Source organism: Camarhynchus parvulus, chromosome 13, assembly GCF_901933205.1.
Source record: "Camarhynchus parvulus chromosome 13, STF_HiC, whole genome shotgun sequence".
NCBI lineage: Eukaryota > Metazoa > Chordata > Aves > Passeriformes > Thraupidae > Camarhynchus > Camarhynchus parvulus.
In genome coordinates this window covers 10107327-10133082 of record NC_044583.1, presented here as the reverse complement: position 1 = coordinate 10133082, position 25756 = coordinate 10107327, and the positions used below count along the sequence as shown (strand labels likewise).

At 39.4% G+C, this 25756-nt stretch overlaps 1 protein-coding gene across 2 annotated transcripts in view; it reads right to left on the bottom strand.

Moving 5' to 3' along the window:
• SPOCK1 (SPARC (osteonectin), cwcv and kazal like domains proteoglycan 1) overlaps positions 1–25756 on the bottom strand; it is a 267842-nt gene that overhangs the window by 78381 nt on the left and 163705 nt on the right. For both annotated transcript variants that reach the window (XM_030957132.1, XM_030957133.1), the window contains one exon: positions 11200–11332. In XM_030957132.1, the coding sequence (XP_030812992.1) occupies positions 11200–11332 (133 nt within the window). The remainder of the gene's footprint in view (positions 1–11199; positions 11333–25756) is intronic.

The window sequence follows — 25756 nt, the reverse complement described above, 5'->3', positions numbered from 1 at the left end:
GAAAATATCTGCCACTCTCAAACACATGTAACAAAACATATACTTTTTTCTCCTAGGAAAGCAGAAACTGCTTATACTAAGACTGCATTACAGCAAACTAAAAGGATCACATTAAAACATACAACATTATTTCTCCTTACATACTTATTTCTATCTGTAACATGTTAAAATGGGAAAATAAAGAGTATAGATCATTGGAGAAGAATCCAAAGCATGTGGAAACAAAAATTAAAAGATATGTCTACATGTATTTTAAATTCTCTTCTCTGCTCTCCTCTAATGAGGAGAAAATATCCTGGATGAAGGGAATGCAACTAGTTGAGCTCTCTGCTTCTGTTTTGTGTAGTATTACCCCTGGGAAGAAAACCCTCAGTGAATCAAAAAATTCTACTTGTATCATCTAATTGCCAGTGACTGGGCACAGGCCCAGTTTGTTCAAGGTTTTCTGCAAACAGTGAAATGGAGTCCAATTTTTCTATGGATTCATAGAAATGAATCTCAATGTCTTTCCCTTCCCCTATAATATTCCCAGCATTGTTTTTTCTCCTTCCCACAGATCCTCTCCTAATACCACCAGTCCAAAACCACTTTCAACATCCTCTGTAATGCTCCCAGGTCAATCAAAAGTCCCTCCTGCTATTTCCTCTCCTTGGAAGGAGTAAACACTTTAAAGCAGAGCACATGAGGTATAGGGAGGGGGAAATGGAGAAGAGGATTTGAACAGCCCTTGAAGGAAAAGACAAAGCCCTCTGGAAATGGCCCAATCCTTACAGCACTACCAAGAGGTAACCTGGATGACTCCATGTTCTGATGGTTTGGAGCACTCTGTCCCACCTCCACCACTTCACTCTAACAAAACCCCAACAAACAAAACCAAACCAAACCAACACACAGCCCATCACCCCCCAGCCTCCCCAAAGCCACTCCCTATCTCCTCAGGAAGAACTGTCAACATGCAAGTTATCACTGGGCAGGTTCTCAGCTGATTTCCAGCCCAGAGTATAAATATTTTGAGGGTGAAGAGACATTTGTCTCTGAATTTTGCCTGAGATTCAGTTAAAGTTCAGAATACTGATTTTGATAAAAACTCTGGGAGCTCAGACTGACATTATGCTATAAAATGCTTTCACTGGAAAATATGCACATCATTCTACTTGCAACAACTATCACAATATCTCCTCAATATTATGTGTATAATATCAATGTGATCTCTTTCTAACACCAACTGAACATATTTAATATGATAGAATTACTTTGTGCACAGCTATTTAAAACCCACTTTAGTTTTGGATTTACACTGCACAGATTTTTTCAGCTATGAGAAATGTGTTCACTTATGCACTTCATGCCACACTGACAAATCACTGAGTAATGTCAACCCCAAGAAGTGTTTTCTAGTCCTGTTATACTACAGGGGAACATTTGAGCATAATGTAGAATATGAAGAAGATAATAATGAGATTTATGTGTGTAATGGAAACTATGTGCATTGCACCTCCCACACACTGTTTAAGACTTATGCCCCACAAAATAATTTAAAATAACTCATATTCTACACACTGTGAACATCTCATCTGAAAACTACTCCTCTGCCTGCTCTATTATACAGGAACAACAAGCAGCTCACAAAGAACAAGCATTATGACTTCAGTCCCTTTGAGTTTCTAGGCTTTTCTTTTGAATACTAAAAATGCAAACCAGCTGTATCACTCAAATAATCTAATTTTCCAAACCACCTACATTAACATACTGGCTGAAGCCAATTACAAATGCCTTAAGGCTTCTAGCCTCAGAAGCATAACCTGACAGGTCAAATTTTATTGTTTGCTCCATCCATCATTAGTGACACAGTAACTCCAAGTACACAAGTCACAGTCAACTCACTGCTGCTTCTTTCTCCCTGTGCTCCTGCTGTAATTTTAATGTAGAGGCCTATTAATAAGGACATTTCTGTCACTCATTGCTGGCTCTTTCCACACATGTGAAAAGAAAAAGCTCCAAGTTCTGCTTTTATTTTAACATCTAGTGCTCCTTGCTTTGGGGTAATGTGCCCAAGCAGTCATTGCTGGTGATATGTTTCATCCAAAAATACTTTTTAGAAATCTAATAAAATGTTGTAATAAGAATTAAAAATACACCTCGCCCCCCCCCCCAAAAAAAAAAAAATCAGCCACAAAATAACCAACACCAAGAAAAACCATAGACTTTTGGAAAATCTAGAGAAATTATATTCTAAACAAGATGTTCATTTACTGTGTAAAATACAGCTGACAGGCCTACATCTTCCAGCCTAAATCAGGCACAGAACTGCATTTTTCAAGATGCTAATAGGATTCAGTCTTATTTAATTCAGTAAGACTTCAGCACATATATTTAAACACATTCCCTAGAAAAACATTGTTTTTCTGGGTCTTTTTGAATAATGAGCAGCCAGCAGCAGGAATGTTACATATGCAGACTTCTAATTATTGGCAGCACATACCTGGGTGCCTAAATAAAAACATTGTCCTCAACACTGCAGAAGTTCATAAACAGGAAGGGGAAAAATCAGTGACATTCTAAACATTATTTCATCCTTCTGAATAAAGCATGTATGGGGAAATCAGAAAAGCATGGGGACCAAGCTCTCTGAAAGAACATGCCCTTCTTCAGCATTAACCCTTGCATATAAAAAAAGTGAATGTGCAATTTCCCTCCCTTGAAAGAAACAAAAACCCCACAAAACACCAAAACCAGAAGGAAACATAAATCTGTATTAAGATTATTTTAGTATGCTAGAAATTGCCATAACAAAACCCCAAAATATTGTTGTTTGTGGATACCTTGGCCAAGATATTTTAGACATGTATGACTCAACCCCACACACATCTTTCCAGTCCCTTCCTCTTTTTTGTCGGTATTTTTGTAACAACTGACATGAAAATATGAGGAGCTGCATTGTCATGCAGCAGGGCTAATCAGGTTCTAGAAACACTTAGTGGGTAAACATGAATCTAATCTATTTAAGGAAGATACATTTAAATGAACACTGTCAATGAAGTCCAGTCAATTTAAATGAACACAATAAAAAAAAATCACATTAAACTGCCGAAAGAGTAGACTTCTTCTTTTACAATTTATTTAGGGTTTATTGTGTTGTGTGAGCACTGATGAAAGCCAAGACACCAAGGCCAAAATCCTGCACTTCTGCAGCACTAAAAGATGAGCACATTCAGCTGCTTTAGAGAGTTCTGAGTATTTTCAGAGCCATTTGGGAAAATGGGCTTGTACAGAATTTAGGGGAATTGGATGTGAGAGAAGCAGCCTTGTGCTCCTGAAGCTTCACCTCTCCCTGTCCCTCAGTGATGGGGGCTGTGGGCTGGAAACCTGAAGGTTGTTTTATTCTGCACAGGTTCTCATTCTGCCTTTCTCAGTGTGGCATTTCTACATCACTACTGCAGCTGTGTATTGAGAAGGATTTTTTAGGAAGTTTAAAGCGGTTTTTTCTCTATAGTGAAGTCACCAAAATAATATGAAGGAAGAGTTACTACTTGCAGCAGCCCACCTAACAGAGGCATTTAATCATAATCTCCTCCAGAGTATTTAGGCTTGACTTGATAATTAAAACATTCAACTCTGACAAAAAGCCTTAATATGGCAAAATAACAGATTCAGGAATTAAAGAGAAAATATGGATTTAGACACTGACACAATATGTTAATCACAAAGAACCCAGTCTGTGCAAGGCTAAACTGTTGTGGACTGAGAAACGTTAGAATATGGAAAAACAAACTAAAAATATCTTTTCCCTGCTAGGCAAGGTTAGAGAAAGGAGATAAACATCAGCATACCCCAATTAGATCAGCTTGCTTAGCTCATAGTTGCTAAAACTTGGGCACACAACTTTGCATAAATTTTGAGTTCTGTCAGGGCCTTTTTGCTCACTGACCCCAGCACAAATTAAAGCAGTGGAAATTTTAAGTAATCTCTCTTAAAAAAGATTATAGCAATGAAAAAACAAACCAGGTTGTGATCCATTTTAATCTGTTCCCAGAATGCCTCTAATGTTTCTCTGTCCTGCCTTTATGCAGGAGCAAAGAGATCACCAGGCTCCAGCAGGACCAAAGCAACCCCATCTCCTTCCAACACTGACCAGTGGCTGTAACAGAGCTTTAAGTAGCCAGTTTCCAACAAAAAGAATCAGTATCTTCTTTGTAAGAGCTTTATTCAAGGGATTAAAAATGCCTTTTTTGTTGTTTTTCCTTTCTTTGTTCATTTTTTGTGTCTTTACTTTTCCCCCCACCAATCTGTTTTTGCAGAGCTGTTTTCATGAAGACTCCTCCAAAGACTAAGGGGATAGCAACAACCAGTCTCTGAAGGAACATCCTGTCCTGGGCCACAGCAATTCCTCATTAATTCACAGAATCTCAAACCTGGCAATATGACAAAGCAGCCCTTACTCTGTAAAAATTGCCCAGAGCTCTTCGCTTCTCCCTCTATCTGTTGAGTCACTGCAGAAGCCTCTATTTTGGCTGTTCTCACAATTCATATTATGTCAGGCAAAAACCCTTGCAAACATGTATATATTCATGGGCTTTAGCTGGGGAGCTGTCACAGAAGCAGCTGCAGTGCACAGATGAGTGGTTATGCAGGGCCATTTTTTTCCTGGTTAGGATGTAAAATTGGTAGAGCATTGTTTGGGGTTTTGAATTTACTATCTGACACCACTGAAAAGCAAAAGCTTCTTCACTTCAACACAGAACTAAATGGGATTTGAAAGGAAGCTGAGGAATTTGCAGAACTGAATGATTATGTGAGTAGAGTTCAAAAGTGCTACTTAACAGCTCCCTCAGAATTTAACAAAGGTTACCCCAGTCAGGGGGAAGCACAGATCTTTGTCCTGGACTGTTAATTTGTGGCCAAGACACCCTCAAGAGGCATCACTGGCAAGACTGTAGGAGGCAGAAAACCATTTTTAAAGCATATTAATTGACCAAAGGAGAAATGCCATTCTTCAAGCATATGCAAAAATGCCCTTTACACTTAACTACCTTAAGACACTGACATGGATTACAAGGTACAGAAGAATACCTCATTCCCAATTTTCTGCTCCTTTCTAGAGACCATGCAGAGAAGAACACCATATGAACAACAGGATGTCTTTAGGATACACAGCACTTGATCAAAAAACATTGCTTATCTCATTCTTCAAGCCAAATAAACTGTGCAGCCCTGGATGCACAGCACAGAACTCTGCCTGTTTTGCCTTCTGAGAGACAAAATTTATTATTTAGGAGTTGATTATGCAATAACAGCTTCACACAGCTTTTGGATTACACAACTCAAGTCTCACTGGCCCAGAGCACAGGCTGAGGGAACATCTGCCTTGTGGGAATGCAGGAGCCAGATGTGCCAGAGTCAAAGGAGGGGATGCACAAAGGTGCTCAACATCAGGCCAGCTCCAGCTCTCCCACAGTCCTCTGAGTCTCCTAGAGGTTATTTGGGAGAATAAAGTCAGTAGTGCTAAAAGCCTCGTGTCAGAGGTACTGCTGCAGTGAGGAACCCCCTGCAACACATGGAGTCAAATGACACATGGAGTCAAATATCCCTCTTATCAAATAGGGATAATGTTTAAAATCTGTTACTAGAACAAGGAAGTAGTTAAAATGCTGCAAGATCTTTTTCCTGTAGAAAGTTCATTCAGAATGGTCACATCCCATAAAATCTATCAATTTTCACAAAGAGATATATGAAAGAATAATTTATTCTTGTACTTCCCACCAACAATCTTTAAAATGTATACAGGGAGCAGATGCATAAGGATGACTTGATTTTCTTGCCCATGAAATTCTTTAATCACATCCTGTTACATCTCACTTTCCTCTCCCCCACCTCCTCTCTTATTTCCTTAGTTTTCCCTTACAAACCGAGACCAAAGCTAAAAGTTAGCAGAGAATTTAACCTAACTCTTATCTAATTGGGCACACAAGGAGTGTTAAGGCTTGCTGAGTCTTTGAGTACCTTATTTTCCATCAGAAGAGGCCAAGCAATCCCTCAGACAAATGACAGAGAGGAAAGGTTGTGCAAAACCACAGCTGGGGAGCAGCACCCTAAGGCTCAAGGACTGGAAGTGCAGCCAATAGTTTGATTATGGAAAACCAAACCACATTGTACTAAATGCTCAACAGTTAGACACTTTAACAAGTCTTTGCTAATTGTGCTTCTGCATACAGACCCCTCCTAATTAAATGTAGCAGCCTTCACTTTGCACACATTTAACTAATAGTGTCTCATTATTTTGGTCGTTATTTTTTTCTTCTGTTTCAAGATTGTTGGAAATTTTTTTTCTTGTACATCCCTTAATATCAAATTTGTTACCTAATGTTATGACAACAGGACATGATTTTTACATTTTCAAACAGAAAGAGACATTATTATGGACTTAATTAGTTCACAATGATTTAATTAAAATTTGCAAAACAACAATGTACCTAATTAGAAACATAATAATTATGCCAATGTACCTTTCCATCTTTGAAGGGACCATTAGTCATTGAGGTGGTATGTTTTGTAATTTAAGATGATCCTAATTTTCATTTTCTGACTAGTTAAGTACAGTCATCGTCATGTTCATGTAATTGCTTTATTAACAAGCTTAATTAAAGTTCCTGTAAAACTGACATCTTCAAAGTTATTCTTCTTAATGTGTTGCTGACAAAAACATTAACTAATTACATTGAGCTCTTTACAGGGCTTACGCACCTCATAAGCTTAATTCATTAGTACTTTCAAGAGCTTTGAAAAATCTGCCTGTAATAACCTATGGAAGTGCTTTGTATTGTCACAATATTAAATAGAGCTGTTATAACCAGGAAAATTCTTTGTACAAAGTTATTATGTGAGAGATGATGCACATTTTAAAATACCTGCATTTCAAGCAGTAACTAGAAAAAATAAATCAGGGAAATCTTTGATAAACCTAAGCCTCTTAGAGTTCAAAGCCCACAGGGAAGGGTGATAATTTATAAAGTTTTCCAGAAATACAAGCAAATTCTGCAAGTTCAAAAACCACTAATTTTTCAGTCACAGGGTACAGGGACTGAGTATATACAGACCACATCTGTGTTCAAATTTTGTCGTGCAGAAGTGCTGAATTATTGGTGAAACTGAAGATTTCCATTGCTTGGAAGAATTAGTTTGTCATCTGGAGAACAAAACTAGAACAATAAAAAACCCCACCACACACTATAGGCCAACAAGGGGGCTTATCAGTTACCACTTTAGCACTTATGTGTAGCAGATGAAAAAATCCAGATCAAGTATTCAAGATTTCAGAAAAAGAACCAGAAAGGTTTAATGCCTAAAGGTTGGTGATATTTTTTAAGCAGTACAACTCCCAAACGTGAAGCTAAATCAACTTTAGAGCCATCAAAGTTTTACCTGGTGTCTCCTTTAGTTTAGGTGACACTTAAATCATTGTAGCACAAGATGTGGGCATGGCATTTTTATAAGTTTTAGCATTTTACCATTTGTCTTGGTGCTGGAAATCAACACCACTAAATATGTTCCAACGGAAGATTAAAAAGACAAAATATTCCTTTGACTAGCCCTCAGTAAATTAGTTGTGGAGCTGAAGGGTTCCATGTCTTTAGTAGAACTCAGCAAGGCAGTTAAGTTAAACATCCTGAACTTCTGTCTGCATCAACCAGTAAGCTCAAAAATTGAGCTTTAGTTTATCTTTTGTTATTTTTTCCCCCCTATAACCCTTGCATTATTGATTTGGTTGACTTTCCCCAATTTTGCCAAGAAATTCTTGCCTCTAGGTCTACTACATTTCCTAAGAAACAGCTGGAATTATTCCAGGATCAAACGGCTAAATGAGAGCCTGTGAGATGTATATTTAGTATGTGTGCATTTTCTTACTCTGAATTACTGGGGATTTTTTGACACCCGAGTTTCATCTGCATTTGATCACCCACTCATACTTGTGGTTTTTCCTTTTCATTCATTTTTTTCCTGAGATAACAAAGTATGGGCAGGGCCAGCCCTGGTAGAAAGGCAGCCCTGCTGTAGGATGGCAGCCCCAGGTCATCACTGAAACACTTTGATCCTGCCCTGCCAGCCCAGGAGCCCAAATCCCTTCTCCCACCTGAGCTGTGCCTGCAGGAGAGGCCAGACCCACCTGCAGCTCTGTCTGCCTGTCCCACCTGGCCGCCAGCAGCAGGGGAAGCCCAATATGCACTTTCAGAAGATTTTTTCCCCCCAAAACTTCATGGCCTGTCTCCATGTTTTGTTCACAAGCTCAGCAGGAATCTGCCCATTTTCCCAGCTATTCACTGCCTATTCAGAGATGCAGAGCCAGGACCAGCAAACACATCCCTGACAAAGCAGTGCCCACACTCCAGTCCCCGGGTGCATTCTCACAGTCGGTGCTAGAGCATGGCAGCACTGCAGGGCCAGACATAATTCCTGCCAACAGCACTGGCATGGGAAAGAAAATTACTGAGAAAACTTTGATTTTAGTGACTTGAAGGCAAGAAAAAGGGATCACATTGTCTGGTGAATTCTAACAGTGAGTTTGAGGGAAGTAGCATTTTTTTTTGTAAAAGATACCAGATACTCATAATGATCATTCCTGATCATAAACACTAACATATACTATTATTATATACTATATTATTATTATTATGATATATTATAGACTATTATTATATGTTGAGACACTAACAAATACTATTTTATTTTAATGCCCTCCCTAAAGCATTTTCAGCTCATTTACTAAAATTTGTCTTCTAAAAAAAAAATTAAATTTTGCTAGAATGGGAGCAATTGATTGTAAAACATATAATAAATAAAGATGAAACAAAGTTGTTTCAGATTAAATCTTAAAAAAATCTGCTTTGAAAAAACCCCCAAAACCCAAACAGGCAACTTCTGAGTGTCTCTGACAGTCAAACATGTCAGCACCAGGAAATGTTTCATGTCTTGTTTGTAGCTGTCAGGCTTATATCATAATGACAATAGCTCAGTGAATTTATAACATTGGCAGTGTGTTGATGAAAACCAGTTAGATCTTATGGTGCGAAACAGAGAAGGCCAAAATCCCATTTGGAGCCAACAGGGAGGCAGGTACAATGTGTTTATACAGTGAGAGAGGCAGGTGAGATGCACAGGAATGAGTGCACAGCACGACAGAACATGAAATAAAATCTATTTACTACAGAATGTTTTATGGACTCAAGAGTTCAGACAGAAAAAGTTGTTTTTAAAATGAGCCCACCTTAAGCAAAACACCAAAGCTACATTACTGCAATACACACTCCTAGAGAGAATTAAAGAGTAACTTGTTTAATAGGCAACATGAGGCCATTTTCCTGCAGTCTGTGTGCACAGATGAGAGTTTCTGCTCCTTCTGGCCATGCAAATCCTTCAGCCAGAACAGGAGAGAAGCTGAAATTACCAAGGCATGGCAGCATTTTAATATTTGTGTCCATTAATAAGTGGAGAATTCAAGATGCCCAGCTGAGAAAATAATGTAGCTGTCACTACACAGCAAAGATTTTTTTTTCCCTGATAGCTTTATTTTCCTGTTTGTTTGTTGAGTTTTTTTGGCTTTTTTTTTTGTGAAGGCTATTTTTGGATTTGAAAAGGTACTTTTACTGGCTGTAAAACATTACTTTGTATGCATGAATTTAAGAGAACCTTAAGGGTATTCCCTAAAACATGCTTTCCAGTGCCTGAAGTGCTGTTTTTGGGACATGTGTCCAAGGCATGGAAGGCTTTATTTGCTAATGGGAGATCTGGAATGCTGAATGGCTGTGAAGACATTTTCTTTTATTGAGTCAAGCCCTAAGGTGATCGTATTTTCAGTATAACAATGAGTCAATTTATCCCCACTGGGTTATGGGAATTTTTTTATAGTACCATATATGCTGCATCTGGCACACAAGCCTATTAAAGCCACAGGCTAAATGAATTGTAATATGTTACCCATGCAGTCTAGGAAAAAAGAGACAATTAAAAATAAATCTATCACTGAAGAATGATTCTGCTAAGTTATTTTATGATTTGGAGACCAAGTCTTAAAAAAACATCTATCCCCGAATCCTCTTGTCTAAACAAGCCAATGTCATGAAATTTTCTTTTTCAGTTGCATCATCAATATTAAAATTGTTCTACTTCATTAAGAGAACAGGCTATTTAGAGAAACATGAATCAGGAAAGTCACAAGATGGCAATTTGGCATTCTGATTTGCTGTTTGTCAAATATGGAGAAGCCTATGTTTATCAACCCTTTTTACACAAAAAAGCATTCCTAGATGAATGAAGAGCGTAATTTAATACTGCCTAACAGCAAGAGGCATTTCACCTTCACCCTACATCCCAGATGAGTGCTGCTCAGGAGCTGGGGCTGCAGGCAGAGCTCACCTGGGTGCTGTGGGTGCGTGCTAAGGGTGTGTCACCTTACCTGGCTGCAGTGGGTGTGTCACCTTACCTGGCTGCTGTAGGTGTGTGCCCTTACCTGGCTGCTGTAGGTGTGTGCCCTTACCTGGCTGCAGTGGGTGTGTGTCCTTACCTGGCTGCTGTAGGTGTGTGTCCTTACCTGGCTGCAGTGGGTGTGTGTCCTTACCTGGCTGCTGTAGGTGTGTCACCTTACCTGGCTGCTGTAGGTGTGTGTCCTTACCTGGCTGCAGTGGGTGTGTCACCTTACCTGGCTGCTGTAGGTGTGTGCCCTTACCTGGCTGCTGTAGGTGTGTGTCCTTACCTGGCTGCTGTAGGTGTGTGTCCTTACCTGGCTGCAGTGGGTGTGTCACTTTACCTGGCTGCAGTGGGTGTGTGTCCTTACCTGGCTGCAGTGGGTGTGTGTCCTTACCTGGCTGCTGTAGGTGTGTGTCCTTACCTGGCTGCAGTGGGTGTGTGTCCTTACCTGGCTGCTGTAGGTGTGTCCCTTACCTGGCTGCTGTAGGTGTGTGTCCTTACCTGGCTGCTGTAGGTGTGTCACCTTACCTGGCTGCTGTAGGTGTGTGTCCTTACCTGGCTGCTGTAGGTGTGTGTCACCTTACCTGGCTGCGTGGGTGTTCCTACCTGGCTGCTGTAGGTGTGTGTCCTTACCTGGCTGCTGTAGGTGTGTCACCTTACCTGGCTGCTGTAGGTGTGTGTCCTTACCTGGCTGCTGTAGGTGTGTCACCTTACCTGGCTGCTGTAGGTGTGTGTCCTTACCTGGCTGCTGTAGGTGTGTCCGTCGGAGCCGCAGACGGCGCTGGGGTGTGACACAGGGCAGGGTTTGCACTTGGCCACGTTGGCTGCTCCAGCCCAGTGCTTCTGGGCCAAGTTGCCTTTCTTTTGTCGGAGGCTGTAAAATAAAGACACACCACGGTTTTTGAGAAGTTTATATAAAACAGAAGAATTAGAGCTTCTCTGAATAAAGCTGGATTTTCAGTACAGCATTAATTTAGAATCATTTCAGTTGGAAAAGACCTTTAAGATCATCGAGTCCAACCATTAACCCAGTGCTGCCAAGTCTACTAAACCATAATTTAAAGCAAGTAAATTAAATACAGCTCCTAACAATGCTTTTATAATATGGTATATTACAGCAGGCAATCTAAAAAGTCATAAATTGCTAGGCAGGCCTAGATTTACAACACTTGGTGGTTTCATTTAGATTTATAACTACAAATGATTTCACTTCAGAATATAGCATTTCTGGTGATGCAGGCAACACTACACCAGGTTGTATTTAGAGACACTTTCAACAAGCCTTCTCAGAGCTGCCAAACTGGTGCTAAGGTAGCAATGATTTTAAAACAAAATCCTTCAGAAAACATTGCAATTTATACTGTGCTTACAACAACATACAGAATCACACTTTTGTGTGTGATTTTGTATATTGTTATAATATACAGAATATAATATACAGGCAGGAGCCCTTGTGACACACCAGCTACTGAACGATCAGCTGAGGTTCTCAGATCAATCACAGTCCCCCCAGGAATGCCATAAAGTCACAGAGAGCATCTCCAAACCCACCAAGGTGTGTCCCTGGGGAATGACTGCACTTGTGTTCAAGTTACAGAATACTCAATTATTGCATTAAAAATGTCTATGAAGAAAGATATCTGCTCCAAAAACTTACTGCAAAACGTGCCATTGACTCTGACTAACGGCTCATTCTCCTGTCATAATGAACTACTTGACTGATAGGACATTAAGTAATTATCACCAGCCTGATGTTGTAAGCTGATTAAAAGTTTGCTTTAGATACCCCAATCCAGTGTTACAATGCAGCTTCATTTTGGTGGTGTCTACTTGTCTTTCACTTGAAAGCATTCACAAGGGAAGGCAAAGCATTGCAGCAGCTTTGCTGGAGACTGGTAAGAAAAATAACTGCCATCTGTTCTTGTACCACAGGAAGAAAAAAGATATGATGTAACAGTTCAGCTAGAAATGCATTTCAAAGTGCTGCTGAATGACTTTATCACAGTTTTAGAAAAATATATACAGACATTTTTTAAAGCAATTTCACTACAGCTTGCAATTTGCTACACAATACCAACTCTGATGTAATGACACATCCAGCTGCTAAATAATGTAAATTCTATTCTTTCATCTCAGTCCTAATTTCATTCAAGTCTAACCTTTGCCAGAGGTGAATAGTACTATTAAGAAGATTGGGTCCACAAAAGGAATCCAATCATGATATAATAAACTATGAAAATAGAAGCCAACTATTTAAGACTAAATTCCCTTGTTATTTTGAAGAAGTCTCCTTAATGCAGAGAGCAGCACTCCCTGTTTCAGATGCATTCTGCCTACAAAGGTACCAATACACCAGGTGCTAAATGCTGTGGATAAGGATGTTTACTGGCTCTGAACCCCCCAAAGCAGCTCTGTGGATCTGATCTCTTATGCTGAGGCTGTACAAACTGTTTATTTAAGTTTTCCACAGTAATTGATTTCTCTGTAGCCCCCAACTATGCTTTGTTATCAAAATGTAATGATTATCTTATTTTCTTGAGCTCTTTGAATTACAGGCATGACTTTTGGGGGTTTTTTTTCAGCTTGACAGGAAAATTTCCTCATTTACTTTACTTACAGCCCTACACTTCTGAAAATGCACAAACTCAGAGTCAAAAATGCGTTTGAACGTTGTACTGTAGATACTGATGGGCAGAGTCTGGAGACAAATATGAAAGGAGCTGTGCTTTTCCTCTGGAGACTGCAGAAGGTCAGAGCTTAAAGCAGACCTTTCACTGACTTTAACTTCCACAATTTCAAAAGATAGATCCTTTGCTATACATAAAATTGTTAAGAAGAACATTTTAGGATTAGTTATAGAAAAACAGCCAAGAAATGCTAAACTTGAAGTGTGTGATTTAGTGCCATCATCATCAAAGCCATCAGCCACGAAGCGTGGAGGATGGAGGGGAGTGAGTGAACTAACGAGCACCTCATCAAAATTAAATATATTGCAGTTCTTAGCTAGACTGATGCCTAAAACAGGCTCTGAGCGGCAAGTATAAACACATTGTACAGCATTTGTGGACCACACTACATCAGGTATTCTACACTATAACATTAAAAGTCAAGTCCACTCAGGACAGGGCTTCTTGTCCATCTCTGCACAGCCTTACACCCCCTTGGTCTTAATTTATCCAATCCTTCTTTGATCCCTTCAAGATTCATATTGCAAAGCCAAATCCTACTGGAAAATTCCTCTGATGTTTTTCATTCTCCTATCATCACTTAAAAAAAAAAAGAAAGAAAGAAAAAAGTAATTAAATTTGATTGTTTCGAGCCACTCCAGCAGCTCATTGAGCCTGGTGGCCCTTTCCATCACTTTACAGAGATGATAAAGAACATGCACAGCCTTAGGCCTGAGCTCTGTTCTCAGAGCAGCTGCCTGGAACACAACACCAAGCCTGGCATGTCCCCTCAGCTGGGGACCACAGCAGGTTCACCTGAGCCCCATTTGCTGTGTTCTGCCTGCAGACAATGAAGGAAACATTTCCTAACCCCCACATTCATCTTCAGGATCTTCTTTTGATAATAAAAGGAAGTTATTCTCTGAAAGAGTGATGTTTAATAACAAGAATTTACAATGGAGTAGATCCCAAAGCATTTCATTAATTAGAAATAAAAATGAAACAATTTCAGTAGCCCTTCATATAATGTGGGTAATGAGGCAGAGAATGCTGCAAGGAATCTGAAGCTCCCTCATTCCTGCAGGTGCATGGAACTGGTAGCACAGCAGCCATTTCTGTTGCAAGAAACAGTCTGGCTTTCAAAAACTAATATATTCTTTTCAAGCTGCAAGTTTTTTCAAAATGATAGTGCAAAGTTCCACTGTATTTGAAGCAAGTCAAAAGTAATTTTTGTCAGCTTGGCCAAATGAGCAACAGCTAAAAGTTTTAACTGGATACCCAGGTACCCCACCAAAACCACAGCTGAGCACCTATCTTTTAAAAGGAACATCTATATTCCAAAAACAAGCATGTATTTTTCTGCAGTCATATTTCTGAGAGGCTAGATAGGACTTTTGGAAGCTTTTCAATCCTATAACTCCTAACAACACATCAAACATACAAACAAACAAATTAAAACCTAGACAAGAACATTGGCTGCCATAAGCAGCCAGCCAGCAAATCCCCTCTCAATGAAAGTGCACATTCACAGACTCTGGGAATGCTCTGCTATGCTAATTATCTTGGTTTAGAATGAATGTGTCAGGAGCAAGCCAGGCCAAAGCAAATTAGGCTTTTTTTTCCCTGACAACCAACTTTAATCCTGCTTTAAGACTCACAGTTAAAAGGATGCACTATTTTCACTATTCCAGAAGCTAGAACACGTGAATGTTTTGGTCAAGTACTAAGACTTATGGGCAAACCTTGTCTGCTCTTGTTTTGCAGACTGGTGAACCAATGCACCAGAAGGCAGAAGAATTATGGAGTTGGTAAGTTTTACAGCATTGAGCCTCTTGTATTTTATTACATAAAGAAATGTCAGTGGTTTAAAGCATTCACAGTTGCACAGTGACTGAAGTTCATTACTCTTTACACAGACACACTGCTCACCACACACTGTGACAACCCAGGGAGCTGCCATCTGCTTGGCTTGCACAGGAGCAGGGACAGTGCCTGAGGCTCTGCAGATGCCACCAGCCAGATGCCAGGAGGGTGCAGGGCAGTGCAGGGCAGCCAGAGGCACAGGCAGCTGCACATCAGCACTCGGCTTCCAAGCACAGAGCCTCAGCCCTGCAAAAAGGACCTTGAGGAAAAGTGGCTCCACTCAAGGTTTTGTGGCTTCCAGGTGTGCCCTGGGGAGCCAGCTCAGCCCCAGCTGGGTGCAGCTGGCAGCCCCAAGGATGGGAATCACCTGGCCCCATCCAGCCTGGCAGGGAGCATCAGTTCTGGGCACTGAGAGCCTGCTGGGGAGTTTGAACTGTGCCTTTGAGTCAACAGAAGTTTGTCAAACAAAACATCTTAAATTGACTCAGATTTAAAACAAAAACAGCAACGAAACCCAAAAATGCAAAGCCTTAATTCCTGACCAACCCTTGACTGGATGACATAGGCTGAGCTGTTTAGGGAATCTCTGTATTTTTCTGGCAACAATTTTTTCAGGAACAGTATAGAAAAACATATATGGAAAAACCTCTGGCAAAGCCAAAATAAAGGCTCTTGCAGAGAAAAAAACAAGATGTTTTGTTTCTTTACATTTGCAGTTTATTTACATTTAATTTTATATTTGACACATGTTCAGACTTTTCATTAAGAAGAAAATGTACAACACTGAGAGTATGTTAGTTGGCTTCGAGATCAGTTCTCCCAAATGCACATACAGTAAATTAGCAGATTAAGCATTGATGGGTTTAATGCAATTACAAATCAGGTTCCTTTGGCAGGCTCTTGTTTTGAAAATCCTGACAAACTTTTAGGATGAAGCAGACAGTAAATAGAAATTTCTCCCTGGGACTTTAGAACTTATTTGGTAATTTTACTGGACAAGAAAAAGACTTTTTACCCAAAAGAGTTTTTGTTAGGTGAGTTTTCAAAGGTTTGCTGCAAATAACAGCAGAAAGTTTCTCAAAAACCCCAACAAATAAGTTACACAATGTCTTCTGACAGAAAGTATCAGGTAAACAAATTGTGAGATTGGTACTGTCTCTTCTTGTTCTTTAACTTGGTGTTTCAGTGATGTTACACAACCATAGAATTTGGTTCAATTTGTGTTGTAAATTACACCTATCGTGTTTTCTGGGCTTAAAATCATGCAACTACTTATTTGAGGTCCTACTGAACAGGATTGAGGTGGTTGGGATTTTTTTGATAGAACAGGCCTTATGTACAAAATACTGACTTGACAAATCCAAATTATCTCAGCGTTACTGAACTTTTACTGACATTGCCACTCCTAGCTAGGCTGATTGCTGGAAAGGCCATCTCTTCCCAACAGTCTCTTCCATGGAGACCTCTTCCATGAAGCAACAGCCACGTCACCATCCTCAGGGTTTGCAGGTTCCTTGGAAGGCAGGTTTGAGTTAGGCACCCACAGGAGGGCCCACCCACTGCAAGGATTCTCAGGTAAACCTGTCTTAGGGGCTCTGTGAGTTGTGTACTGGAGGTTCAATTATAGCTCTCACAGAGACATTCCTCTATATTAGGATTAATTTCAACCATCCTTCTTTCTTTCTGGATGTTAAAGCAAACAAAAATTCCTAAGTCAAACAAAACTATTTTAAGCTCTATTAAAACAAAATTGAAAATTTCAGTGCAGCAGAGCTGGTACCAGAAGCTGGAAGGAGCTCTGACAACAAACTTGAATGGCTTCCTGAAGCTGGAACAATTCACAGTGGGAACAGTTTAAAATGTACTGTCTGTACCTTCTCCATGCCTCATGCATAGTTTGTTCATGTCCCCCTGAAGGAAGCTTATCACACTGAAGATAAAGCCAGCAGTGCCTGCCTGTTTTTATCTTTCCTTTGCATAAGTTGTTTCTCTTGTTCTCGAGGAAAAGAATGACAAACCTGAAATTTACCAGTATAAAAGGCAGCGTTCTCTTCTCTCTTTGTATCATTTTGGTATTCTGCTAGAGTTAAGAGCTTGGCCTCATTTCTAGAGCCTTTCATATTTTTCACAAGAGCTGCGTATACCTTGAGCCACTACCAGTCAAGATTTGTGAAGAAAATAGTCTACACATATTACCTTGAAAAACAAAGGTACTATGCTATTGAATCTGATACGGACTCTTTATTTAATACAAACACTGTAAAATGAGAACAGACATATGATTACAGCAATTTCTCCACCTAGGTTTTACATTTTCAGATACAAAGAATAATAACATACAGCCTTGCAGGTCAGCATCACCTCACTGTACTAAGAACCACTTTCCCTGATTTCAATATTCAAAGAAATAACTTCACCTAACTGGTTTTACTTTCTCTTGCTGCCTTCATATCTTCTCCCCAGCAGATCTGGCTTAAAAGAGCCATAAGAAATAAAGGGCTACTGCCCATTGGTAGATGTGCAAAGGTTTTAATGGGGTTTGGTGACAGCTGGGGACCCTTCTGGCAGAACAGAACTCATTCAAGACTGGCCCCCATAGCAAATGGACACTCTACTTCCTTGCTATTCTTTCAAACAATGACGTAGATGAGATTATATCAGCAATTAAGTCTGTCCAGAGAGAACCAGTAGCCCACTGGAGCGTTCCCAGAAAGCAACTGGTACTCAGAAGACAGGGTTAGAGATGACAAATTTAGGGAAGAGTTAAAGCAAAAATCTCAAGTGCTGAAATGAAAGTGTACCAGGTGTCATTCCAGTGAAATGAAAAACATGGGTTTCCTTACCAACAGCAAGAAGACATTTTGAAATAAGCATGGGGAAAAACATTCCAGAAGGAGCTTGTCAGCTGGATGTAGGGAAGGTTGAAGGATGTTGTACAGTGTATGTTTTGCAAGAACACCCCCTGACACATCTTGCAGGGAAAATGCCCTGAAGATTCCTGCATAGATCCCACTAGGTGCAGCTGGCAACCAGCTCTGGAAAGAGAACAAAGGGCCTGGGGGCCCAGGGTCCTCAGGGTTATCGGCTCTGCAAGATGAAGGAATCTTGTTATTTTTTAACTTTCTCTGTGTTTTAAAGGAAGAAATGACTTGCAAAAGCTGACATAGATTCTGAGGGCCTGGAAGGCCAGAAAAACTCTAGTGAGTTTGACTGAGGTAATGCAGCTGCTGCAGGTGACTTCTGCAGAATCCTGCAACACCAGTCAGAGAACCCCAAATGCAACTGCTTGAGCAAGGCTACTCAGAAAGCAGCAAGGTCTGTGTCTGAACAGATATAGCATGTAATTTCAATATGGATACTCTGAAATTTCCAGGACAACTGTGAACAGTATCAGGGTTTCACTACAAGTATTTTTCTGAGATGTTAGTTCTGGCTTTACTTATTCCTGGACTAAAAATGATAAGGTTGTTTATTAAGGCCATTAGAGAAGCATAAGGATTTCTGCCTTTGAGCACTCAATGCATAAAAATGGTTTTTGAAAGTTCCACTTACAGTCTTAGGTAACAGATTGTTGCGTTTATAGACAATTCATTTTTTAATCTAAATTCTAAATTATTTTCAACTTTTAGACCTAATACATATGCTCAACAGCTGCACAGGTATGAAAACAGGCAAAGTGCACAAAACAAAAGAACCAAACCAAAAAATCCACACAAACATAAAATCCCAGTGTTCTTAAAAGTCATTGTGCTCTCCTGAATAAATAACACAGCTTCTAAACTCTGCCTGTTCTCATGAATTTTTATAAGAGAATTATTTTCCTTTTCATCGTTATTTTTCCACTAACATAAAAAGGAATCTCAGACACCAAACTATGTAAAAATAAAATGAAGTGCCTTGAATTTCAAAGGAGGAGGGGAGATAGCAAGAAGTTTGTAATTAAAGCTGAAATCTTATTCACCACTCCTCAGTTTGCAGAAATCTCCAGTCCTGGATTTCACAAGCTGCATGAGATGCAAGAACATGGCACCAAGCACATAAAGTTGAAGTGTGCAGCACATGTACTACCTTTTCTTTGGCACTGGCCCTCTTTCTTTCCTTCTAGGACAGCTTATTGGTTTTCCTCCCATTACCAAAGAAGAATACATTTTGGAAGGATAAAGGAAGCTTTTCTCTGCCCAAGATCTGATTATCCTGATATTAAAATAATGCATTGATCAGGTCTGCCTCCTCCTGCTGGCAGAACTTGCCAAGATCTCCAAGGAGGCTGAATTGCTGATGGTGTGTGAGATTAATCTGAGCTGTCAGGTTGTTTGGGGAGGAAAGCTGATCCTCCCTCTCTATGCACTGTTTCATGAAATTAGACAGGTTCAAAATTGTTTTCACCAAACCTGGCAGAGCAGTCATTTCCCACCAGTTCCCTGCTCCAGCTCATATTTCTAGTTCCAGTGTTGAACCCTGCATAACCATAGCTGTGCAAACAGGTGCAGGTTACTTAGTAAGGCTAAAATTCAAGGCAGATTTCTTGGCAGCATTTAATAACATTTTAAAGCTCCAACCTGACCGATGAATCCCCCAGAAGCTGAGGATAGAACAGCTTTCAAACCACCCTCAGTCTTGGCCAAATGCAGAGGTCTGTGAAGTTTAGCACCATCAAAGCTCTGATGTCTCCCCAGACATTCAGCAGTTTGGCAGAATGGAACTGATGGAACAGATGAATGGCCTGAAAGAGGTGACAGACCCACCCTGGGGTCTTGCTCAGCTCCATATCCTTCAGTTCAGTTTATAACCCAGCCTTATTTATTCTGTCATGTGCAACACAACCCTTAATTCTACATTCCAAATGGCTCCACTGCCCAAAGTGTGAGAGTTTTTTTTTCTGAAGCAAAAAAGTTCAGAAATCTTATTGTCACGTTGCAACTGCAAGGGAGAAAAATCAATGCTGCCCCCCCAAAGCATCCTCAGACAGCTCAGCTGTGTTCTGCTTCATTATGTTGCTTTTGCTTATCCTAAGGCAAATAACATGCAATCCTCAGAAAAAAAAAATGACATTTTGCTGGTAGGGATAAGAAAGTAAATGAATTTTAAAAATATAGTAAAAATTCTTGCCCTTCAGGCACTCAGGCACTAAATCAAATGTTTCTGTTTAAAAATGACTGCACAGTACTCCTGTTCTTGAATACTTGGTGCCATGGTTCAGACAACCAGATACAAGCTGTGCTAGCAAAATATTTGCCCCTTCTGACACATTTTATTATGAGATAGGCTTATTAAATTCTCAAGAAAGCTACAGCAGATTAAGCTGCTGAGGATTTTTACAATTAGCATTGATTACCTAAGAATTCATGTGTGATTTCTGAACAGAATTGGCTTGTCAAACAACAGACAATTAATAAAAAAAATCAATCCCAAAGCCACCTCCAGAGTGTAGTCAAAATCCACTATTCAAGGTAGGTTCAGGGAAATAATCAGAATGCAGTTTCCTATGTCAGAATAAAATGAATGTTAGTGAAGTGCATGCAAACTAAACCAGTTATAAATACTATAAGGAGCTGAGTAATTTTAAAATCCCATCCTTTTTAGCATCTAAATAGGCTAATGCCCCTGTTGCTTATTCAGCACTGCTGATTTATAGAGCTCAGTACTATGAATGTCTAAACATTCTGCTGAATTTCTCACTGCATTCAGTGCTGTCTGTCTGGTTATTGGATGCTGGAGATGGAGCTCATAATATCTATACCATTCCCAGCTTCTCAAATGAGGCCACCAGCAGCATTAACCCATCTTATATCAGGCTGTGTCTTAATGCAAGGTGACTGCAGCTTCAGGAAGGGCCCAACTGACGGACAGCATTTACATAATCACATTAATTTATGACACAAGCTGAATGCACATGATCCAGTGCAGGGACAGCACACAGTGAAACACACCTTTGGGTAAAATGTGAAGATGAGTTCAATTGACATACTTGTAGAAACTGCAAGATATACATTTCATGAAGTACTTCCACTGAGTGTTTAAGGTCTCACTTTGCTGTGACGTTGAATCTCAAAGCCCAGCACCTGTGCCTTACAAACCATCCCTTCTTCCCATATTCTTTCACCAGGTAGCTCCAGAGGCCCCTCTACCACAGAGGTTAAGGTGGTGTTAAAAGGCAATGTACCTACTCATACTTTTGATATTTTCAGCATTTTATCAAAATGCTTCCTCAAAAGTTTACTTTCGATTTTACTGTGATTTTACTGTGTGAAAAAGAAAGACTCAATCAGTGGCATATTTAGACGGAAAGCATAACATTACCTTGGACTTTAGCAGGTTGTAAAAAAAAATCTAAATACTTTGCTGTTGAGTTATTGCACAGGAATCAGGTTTGGGTATTGATGGCTTCAGATGTGCCACCTTACTTTCCATCACTTCTTGCCACCCAAATTTCACTTCAGCTACTCACTATTGATTCCTTGGACTCCATTCTTATTCTTTCCACAGTTTCTCTGCTGCTGTGGTAGAAATGTAGGGGCTGCACTAGGACGGCACTAATTCTTTATCACTGTAAATTAATGCTATTATTTTTCCCCAAATGTTGTTGCATTTCTTCAAAAAACACTTTCGTTTTCTCAAATCCTACAGACTCTGGTCTATCTTCTGCCTGACTGGCTTAGCTGATTTTCTCCTCTAGCCCTATTCTCCCAAGATCTGGCCAGCTATTTTAAGGAAAATGTTATAAAATTGTGAAAAAATTGCAGCGTCCTTTCTTACTCACTGCTGTATTTAAACATTTTGATTCTAATCTTTCAGCCTGACTGCTTTGCCCTGACATCCTCCCCCTCAATCTCCTTTTCCTCACACTTTTCCCCTCCTACTTCTGAAACTTTCGTCTGCTTCATTCAGCCTCAAAAATGAGGCCCCTAGGAGAAGCAGTTATTTCTTCATCTACTTCTGCCTGTTCTTTTCCTCTCTGCTAAGATGTATCATATTAAGTGTTATATTCTCTCTAAATTGTATTGCAATGTCATTTTGGTGCTTTACCCATAATAGTTTAGTCTTACCCTTCTACACTTGAGTCCTTGGAAGTCTGAGAAACTTTATAGGTGTCCTCTCTGGCTTATCCTTCCATCTCTTTGCACTATTACTGCTATTTCCTCTCAGGAACATCTTGTCCACATTAGAAGCTCACTGTGTCAAGACCAAATATCCTGTATTTCTTCCCACATCATATTTTTCCTTTTTCAGCCACTGTTTCCCTGTCACATTTATTTGGATTTATTCTTTAACCATATCCTCCCTTTCTCAGCTGCAAACCAGAGCACATTATCTTTCTGCTTTCCACAATGCCCAAGAGGCAATCATGAATTTAGCTATGTCCTATATCTTCCTAAAATTCTTTCAGATCACCTAAGCAATCATTCTCTCATTTAACTTGTTTACTATCTATTCTTTTATTTTCTGTCTCTACACTACTCAGGGTACAAACATACTTTTACATTTAGGGCTAATTAGTAAATAATACTTTTGGTGAGGGCAGGACATATTTGCAAAGGTAAAATACAAAATATGAGTTTGTTTCTTTCCAGAGCTGAAAATTAATTTACATGCTCTGAGATACCTTCTTCATGAGCCCATTTCCTTCCATCTAAAGGAAGCCAGAGGCTGGTTAAATCTTCTCTGAGGGTTGCATGATAGCAGCTGTAAGGCTGGTTTTTGTATTGATAACTGTGCTTCAGATTCATGCTCTACTGATCCTCATTTTTTCTCTACCTTTTGGAATTTAGCAGAGGGCCCTCTCAACACTGAATATCAGCAGCACTGAAACTTCAGCTTGTACTTCCTGACAAGGCTCTGCAGGCAGTTTATCTCATCTTGATGGTGATCCTGAGGTGTCAGTGTCAGAGCAGCTCTCTCCTGGGCTGGGAGGAGGGCAGGGTTTCCACTTCAGCACTCACATTTCTGCTGTGCTGCACAGGGCTGGGTGAAACACTTTCTGAAATGAAAAAGCTCTCATTGTGTTTCATCCATAGGAGTTTCTAAATGCACTATGAACCTGTTACACGGGCAGGCAGCTGGTTCAAAATGGAGCAAAAATTTCTGAACTAACGAAGGAACTAATTAGCAAAACCCCCAGACTTCTGAGCTAAGATAAAGTGTTGTTGCAAATGAAAAATTTATACACAGATAAAACATAGAGGCTCAAGAAATTAACTATGGATGAGGTGCTAAGCAGGAATGACCGTGGTGTAATTCAGCTTGGCAGTCCTGGGCTCGGGGTAAACTGGGGTAGCAAAGACTACAAAAATCTGTCAAAGGACTTGAAAGAGATTTAAAGCTACCCAGAATAATGGCACACGCATTACAACATAGGGCAATGAATAATGAACAGAATAATTGATGCAACAAAACTATAAAGTGTCCTTTTTGTTCAACATGAACCATCTATTTAAATGCCAATAAGGTACAAATTTAGAATTTATAAAAAAGAGGAAAGAAGAAGCAGAGCATGTGTAAGTTTCCTGTGTTTCTGTCTGCTGAACTGCAAGTCAATGGACTGGATGCAAGACTAGAGGAGCAGGTTTGGGTCTTCTTTAATGTTTTCATCTCTTTTAACCAGATCTGTTCACCTGAATTTTTAACTCATTAAACAAATGAACGAAAACCTCACATTATGTCTTACTACGAAGGTTAATTAGTTTTCCATAGTTGAGGATCACTGATTGTAACAACCAATTAATCAGAATTATTTGGTTTGTTTCATAAAAGAAGATGGATTGCATGGTGATTAAAGCTAGAGGCCAGATAAATCAATGAAGCAAAATTCCCTACTCTTACTCCCCATATATATTAAAGAAAATTTTCCTAGATATGATCATAATAAAGCTGACAGTAGCAGTTGCAATAAAAAGAACCAGAATTTATTGTTTCTTACTAATATTAGTAAGCAAAACAAAAATAAAATTGAAAGGCTCAAAATTTTTGCCAGTGAAAGGAGAAAAAGAAGGGAAAACAGAAGAAAAATTGACAAAACTGCAAGAGAATCTGAAGTCACAAGGCTGCAATCTGCATTGGTGACAGGATGAATTTTAATTCTGAACAAAATATGTTAAATTTGAATGTGAACAGTGTTAATAAAAAGTTTGTAAAGATTTACTTGCAGAAGTGACATAACTTCAATACTTGAAATATATTCAGCAAGAGCTCTACAAAATTATTCTTTTCTAGTAGAGTTGCTACTTGAAAAATTTACAGATTATTGATTCAGTCTGGGTCAGAACTGTGGCTGTAGTAGAAAACTCTTCTAATCCAAATCAAAACTGTTGTGACTGTCCTTCCATGACCCCCTTAAAAAAATCAGCTGTACAATCCTTTAGGTTTGAAGGACAAAAAAAATTACAGTGAAAATAATTGAAATTTCAATGGAATGCACAGCATGTTTTAGCCCTTGGATGTATTTTTCTTTTTTGAAAAATTAACATAGTTTTGAAATTTGACACGGTTGTAAAAGAGCCTCTAGGTAAAAATTGCTCTTTATTTTAAAACTGCATGACATTGTATAGGAGAGTGTTCATTCAGATGTGTGAGATAACATAAGCCCTCACTACGGGAAAAAAAGTTTCTTTTCAGAGTGAAGACCTAGAAAGAAGAAAAGCACAGTGACTGTCAGAGAATGTTTATTTCATGACAAGTTTTGCTGCTGGAGTTAAAGTAAAATATAAGTAAAACACTGCAGTAATTAGAATGATCACATCACTAACTGTTCACAAGATTTATGAGCTTATTCTCTTTCTAAATCCTGCAGGTGTAGTAGGAAGTCCTCAGAACATTCTGAAGCATCTGCTTTCCCTGGAAAACTTGCAGAGAGGTAATGACAGAAATTGCCTATTCTCCCTATGCACAGAAAAAAGATAAGTTGAAGGCTATTGGGAAAGTCTACTTTGCAATATTATTACTTATTAAAGATACTGTCCCAGGAAATGGAAAAGAAAGGAGACCAGGGATGTTTTTTTAATAGTTGGCATTCATCAAAAACCCGTGAAGACCCAGGCAAAGGATTTCATCTTTCACTAATCATAATACAGTGTGTTTAATAGCTATCATTTTAGAAATAAAATATGAAAGCAGCAATGTTGGATCACTTCCTAATAATGAGAAGAGAAGAAAAAATATCTCTCAACACTTTTCCAGGAGCAAACTCATACTCTATCTCCAGAGATAATAATGAAAGATAATGTTTTATTTTCTCTAGGTGCAAATGATAATTGAATACTCAAGGCAGTAGGAGCTGTCTATATGCTACTGACTCTCTTCACAAGCTTAGCATGAAATAAATTTGTCACTCCATGAAGATGGGAGGTGATGACAGCACCATTCTGATTTGACTGACTTCTCAAAGGTGCGCTGGGAAGTTGTGGGAGTGGATTTTATTTCCAACAGCAGTAGAGACTCAGTAAATCCTGAGTGCCAGCTGAGCGCCATAACCATCAGGCTGCTGAGTGAATTTGGCAGAATTAATGAAGAGATCAATCTCTTCTCCAATTAACACCAAAGGAAAGGACTAAAACCTCCAGATGTTCAGAGAAAGAGAATTCAATAACTACTCAGAGAAGATCCAGAAGACTATTCTACCTGAGTGACAAGGCTTGAACCTCTCTTTTTCACATTCTACATTCAAGGTCTCCTTGTCATCCTACTCACATTTGTGATGTGAGAGACTTTCTTGTCAAGAACTATTCTTTACATTGCTAGAAAATGTTTTGTTGAATTGACAGGAAAGCCATTTA